Source organism: Chaetura pelagica, unplaced genomic scaffold (genome assembly GCF_000747805.2).
Source record: "Chaetura pelagica isolate M959 unplaced genomic scaffold, ChaPel_1.0 scaffold583, whole genome shotgun sequence".
NCBI lineage: Eukaryota > Metazoa > Chordata > Aves > Apodiformes > Apodidae > Chaetura > Chaetura pelagica.
In genome coordinates this window covers 970,945-976,572 of record NW_009952719.1, presented here as the reverse complement: position 1 = coordinate 976,572, position 5,628 = coordinate 970,945, and the positions used below count along the sequence as shown (strand labels likewise).

General features: G+C 55.9%; 1 protein-coding gene across 1 annotated transcript in view; it reads right to left on the bottom strand.

Moving 5' to 3' along the window:
- The window catches only part of TECTA (tectorin alpha), a 23,438-nt gene that overhangs the window by 10,605 nt on the left and 7,205 nt on the right, over positions 1 to 5,628 (bottom strand). Inside the window, exons 6-9 of the mRNA XM_009994620.1 lie at positions 3,358 to 3,770; positions 2,489 to 3,065; positions 1,176 to 1,762; positions 78 to 704 (exon numbers count right to left, since the gene is read on the bottom strand). Of these exons, the coding sequence (XP_009992922.1) occupies positions 78 to 704; positions 1,176 to 1,762; positions 2,489 to 3,065; positions 3,358 to 3,770 (2,204 nt within the window). The remainder of the gene's footprint in view (positions 1 to 77; positions 705 to 1,175; positions 1,763 to 2,488; positions 3,066 to 3,357; positions 3,771 to 5,628) is intronic.

Sequence of the window (5,628 nt, the reverse complement as noted above, 5' to 3'; positions counted from 1 at the left end):
AGTCTCAGCACCTTGCTGGTTTTCCCATCCCTTTGGCAACCCCTTTCTCCTCTTGGCCATCACCCTCCTCACATCACGGCCCTGTCCCCTTCTCCCTGCCCCAGGAACTTGAAAGCTTTGGTGGACTCACGGCAAAAGCTGTGGCTCCTCCACTGGCCAACGTCCACCTCGGCGTTCTTGCAGGCGCTGGCATAGCGTGCCACGGAGTCACACAGCTCTGAGAGGTTGCCCCCGCTCTGGCACAGCCGGAAGAGGCACGTCCTGTAGTAGGCAGAGACGTTGACCACGCTGTGGCACTCCAGGAAGGAGCTGTTGGTTGGGTCGTTGATGATACCGCAGTTGGAGCGGCTCCGGTAGGACTTGAGCAGCTCCGAGTCATTGTTGCAAGCCTTGAGGAGGTCTCCACACTCCCCATTGCAGATCTCATCGAACGTGGTCCAGCTCTCCAGGAAGAGCTCCAGGTTGTCCGTGCACTTGCCCTTGGGCGGGCAGAACTCATCACTGGCATTGCCGTTGAAGAGGCCACACAGGCCACCGGTGCAGCTGAAGTAGATGGTGGAGAGGTGGATCTCCAGGAGGCCAGAGTCATAGTAGCCAAGAGTCAAGAGCCCCTCAGACTCCACCATGGTGCTGTTGTTGCTACGGTAGATTTCCATGCGGCCTGAAGGGTGGAAATAGGGCAACTCCACGTCGTAACCATTCACCTACAAGTCAGAAGCAGATGAAGATGCTTCAGGGAGTGCAACCTGACTTTGCAAGGCTGTTCCCATCTGCCAGACACACCACACTGAGAACACTGAATGCTTCCTGACCTGGGCCCACCCCCCAAAGCGCTCCTTGGAATGAGGGCATACAGCTGCTTCCTTGCTTTTCCCCATGAAGGGGAAAACAAGTTGCAGGAGACAACTGCCATGTCAGGATAGAGTCCTGAGATGACTCAGCAAGGAGACAGGAACAGCAGCACTGCAACATCAACTTTGCAGGCACCTAAAGGGCATCTGTGCAGCAGTGACCCACCCGAACTTCCTCCAAGGGCCACCTTGGGTACCCGAGGCTCCAGCCCTGTCGGGGACAGTCCATGGCCACAGACTCATGAGCCCTTCTCCAAAGGGACACTGGATCACAGTGCCAGCCACTGCCTCCCTCCCCAGCCACGCTGAACACAGCACCTTTACCTTGACCTCCAACAGGCTGGTGCCTCCAATCTTCACCTCTTGGCCAACCACCTGGATCCGCACGACACGTGGCCCGTTGGGAGCCAACCCAGGCTTCTTTTGGCTGATGTCCACCTCGATGAAGTCTGGTATCTCCGGGCAGGTTTTGAGCAGAGTGTAGGAGTGCTCCAGTGGATAGGGGAAGGAGACGCCATCAAAGGTCTGCAACACCTGGTTCTGTCCCACCAAACACAGGGTCTCCCGCTTGGGGTAGCAGCCCCGGTAGCCGTTCTCAATGGTGCAGAGCTCTCCTTCGGGGCAGGTGGTGTTAAAGCACCTGGCCTCCCCACCCTCCTCGCACCGGCACTCCACCGTGCAGTCCTCTGCTGCCCAGAATGACTCTCCGACGGGGTAGTACCGCCCGTCCACGTCACAGCCACACCTCTGGATGGGGACACAGTGGTCGGTGCTGAGGACGTGACCCTCATTGCACTCGCAGCCCTCGGTGCAGGGGGAGGTGCAGGCCAGGGGGGCAGTCAGGTCGGAGCAGGTGGCGGGGCAGCTGCTGGCACACACCGAGTAGTGGCTGAACTCTGGGCAGCGCAGGGCTGTGGGGGCAGAGGGGAGACACACAATGGGATAAGAGGGTTACAGCACGGCCTGGGGGCAGTTACCTCTTCCCCACTGACCTGCCTCAGAGTGACCAGGGAGATCTTGCTTAATGATAAAAGCCCCAGCCATAGAGTCACAGACTGGTCATGGTTGGAAAAGACCTCTAAGATCACTGCGTCTAACCATCAACACGCATGGCCCCAGGATAATACTAAAATAAAGCCCACTAGAGCATATCCTGAAGTGCCTCCTGGAAATCCCTCCAGGGATGGTGACTCCACCACCTCCCTGGGCAGCCTGTGCCAGGGCCTGACTGCTCATTTGGTAAAGAAATTCTTCCTAATCTCGAGTCTAAACCTCCCCCGGGGCAACCTCAGGCCAATTCCTCTGGTGCTATCTTATTTATTGGGAGAAGAGGCCAACACCTGCCTCACTCTACCCTCCTTTCAGGGAGTTGTGGAAAAGCTACAGGAGAGGCTGAGGGAACTCAGAGGGAACTCACTGATTTTCAGGTGGTTGTAGAGAGCAATGAGGTCTCCCCTCAGCCTTCTCCAAGCTAAACAATCCCAGTTCCCTCAGCCTCTCCTCACAGGACTTGTTCTCTAAACCCTTCATCAGCCTGGTAGCTCTTCTCCGGACACATCTTTCCTGTAGTGAGGGCAGCCCCTTGAAATTCCTTCCCTCCTCCAGAGGGAAAGGATCCCAGCAGGAGCACACCAAACACTTACCACATCCCATCTGGGCTCGCCACTCTCCCACCGAGATTCCCAAGGCCTGGCACACGGTGGCATAGGCCTGGATGGCTTGGCACAGCCCGGTGCCGTTATCCCGGGCACTGCAGAGGTCATAGACACAGCTGTGGATGAAGGCGGTGGGATCCATGACGGTGCTGCACTCCCACAGGGGCCCGCTGGTCTTGTTGATGAACCCGCAGTACTCAGAGGTGAAATAGAGGGACTCGCTGGTGGCATCACAGAGGCTGCAGTTTTCCAAGCAACCCGAAGAGCATTTCCGGTCAGGATGAGGCACTTGCCAGCTCTCTCCCAGCTCTGGCACGGACGTGGCCAACGTCCCATCCGAGCGGAGGGCATCGTCCTCGGGGTCTTTGTTGTAATTCCCACACAGGCCGCACGTGGCATTGATGTAGGTGCCTGGAACGGAGATGGAGGCGTAATGTTGTCCATCGTAGGTGACCAGCAGGCCAAAGTCAGTCTCCAGGGCTGTGGACAAGCCACTCGGGTAGATTTTTATTGCACCCAGTTCCAGGGAGATGGGTAGGGACACCACCAAGTCATCCACCTGTGGGAACAGCACCAGATGACTGAGCCGGGGCATGAAACAGCAGAGACCTCCTACTGGGATGCAGATGGGAGTCACGCAGCCCTGCTATGGGGTCTTAGGGACATTGGGAAGGACAGCTCTCGGCAAGCCACAGGGATTGGCCACCACGCCTGTCACCCGAGCCCATTCCCCAAGGGAGGGGGGAGGACTCAGAAGTGCTGTCCCACACTCCCTGGGCTGCTTTCATGGTCTCACTGCTACTTTGGAGGAGCCAACCTGGCAAGTTCTCCCCTTTCAGCGGAGCTCTTACCTTTGCTTTCCCAAAGCTGCCCTTGGGGAGGACAATCCTGTGCGAGTAGACCTCCACAAAAATATCCCTCAGCCAGGAGACGGAGGAGCCGCCTCGGTTCTCGTTCTTGGCCTCCACGTTGAAGTAGGGCAGCTGGGAGCCTGGCCAGCACTGCCTGGCGAGGAGGTAGGAGCAGGAACCCTGGAAGTGAAAGAGGAAGCCATCGAAGGTGTGGTAATGTGGATCTCCAAACACCACGCAGGTGCTGCTCTCCACCGGCACGCACTGGAAGAACTTGGACTTCGGCTCGCACGCTTCAAAGGGGCCACAAGCCACCTCCTGGCAGAGGATCTCGTTGTTGAAGTCCAGACAGCGGCACTTGGTGGTGCAGTTGGCACTGTCCCAGAAGATCTCCCCTTGACGGAGAAACTGCCCTAGAAAGACAGAAAGGGAAAAAGCCCACGCTACGTCACTTCCCCAGAGAGAGACACGCGCTCTAACTGCCGAGCGTCAGTCCTCGGAGGGGTCTGTTGGCCCTACAATCAAGACCACCACCAAAGCAACCTGCTGCTGGGCCTTCTTTGCACGGACAACCTGTAGGAGCCACTCAGCAAAGCCCTGTGACTTGGCTTTCCACGCTTGGCGTGTCCCATTTGATTCCTCCCCTTGCTGCAGCAAATCCAGTCACGACTCCGGGGGCGGTGCCGCACCACGCGGGATGACTAACTTGAAGGCTATTCCTTCCATTCTGGGTACCCACCACCCTCATTCTGCTTCAGAATCATGGGACAGAAGAGCCATTCGTGCCATTTTCTCAAAGAGAAACTCCACTGGTAAAGCTCTCATCTTTTGGAGCCCATTTCTAGTGCTGTTGCTGCACTCGCACCACCCTTCAGCTTTTGTTGCCATCTCCATAATTCCTCCATTCACAGAACTCTGCCAGTTGAAGAGTGACTCTGCCAGCAACATCCCAGAGACAACTCCCTCCCATTCAGAAATCACTCGTAGTAGTTACAAAACCAAAGAGCTGTTGATAAATAACTTGCCCACCACACACCAGTGACGACGGGGAAGAGATGAGTGATCCCACACCCAAGAGACTGAGCAGTCTTGTTACACGGTGCTGCTATAAAGGGAGGCAGGTTTGGTTGGTGAGAGACGTGAGAGGCAGAGAGAAGGCAGGAGAACAAGGGTGGCAAACACCCGGGAGAGTTTCCCTCTCCTCCATATGGCTGCCTTTCACACTTCTCACGCGTGTGGCTTCCGCCCCGCGCGCTGCCTGAATCTACCTCTCCCAAAATTTTGGTTCTCTTCCCTGCCTCCTACAAAAAGAGGTGTTTTCCACTTCCCTGCAACAAACTACATCTCCTCCTTTGGGAGACTTCCCACACCAGACATCCTGATGTGAGGGATTTGGACACAAGAGCACCGTTAGGGTGCTGGAGATGCAAGAGCCTCCGGGGTCTCACGAACATTCTCTGGAACGCTCCTAAACCAGGACAAAAATAAGCCATGTGTCTCAAAGGGGTGACATCTCCAGTGTCCCTTGGCAAGGGACAATTCTCCCTCGCTAGAAAGACTCCTGGACCACAGCAGACACTCCTGACAGTTTTATTTCTCAAATGGAAACACAATAATCTCTCAGTTGCAGAGACCCTGTGCATTTATTAATCCCTTTCTGTCCTCATGCTCTTGGTGACATGCACTGACACTTTAACTGGTGCAGGGACATTTGTCCTGCTCGTAAAACCTGCTGTTCCTCCTGCAGGAACAAAGGAAACAGGAAGCACACCCTCACCTTTCCCACTCTGGGGGCAAGAAGGACTTGCTTTCCCTGGGAAATGACCACTCTCCATGTCACAGAAAAGAATCAAGACCACGGTGGCATTCCATTCCTCTGAAGCACTTGAGTCCCATCTGCCCTTGACTTTGGGTTAGGGTTTCTGTTTCTGCACCCCAGAAATGAAGGCTTCCAGCAACACCATGCTACTGAAATCCCAGGGAAGAAAAAAAACCCAGGCCAGCTGACACTTTGACTTGCTGGTGGTTCTGAGAGTGTCACCAAGAGCAAAGAAGGCTCCTGAGGGTTTATGAGCCTCTCTCAGCCTCTCTGAGCTGCCAAGTCAGGCCTCATCCACACTGAGAACAGGCTGGAAATAGTCCCTGGGAGCTGGATCCAGCCATCCATGAGCCTGCTGACATCCCCTGGGACAGGCAGTGCCAGCCAGGAAAAGGGAAAGCAAGGACTGATGACAGCTCTTCGCAGACGCTGCCGAGGATGCTCTCCTGCCG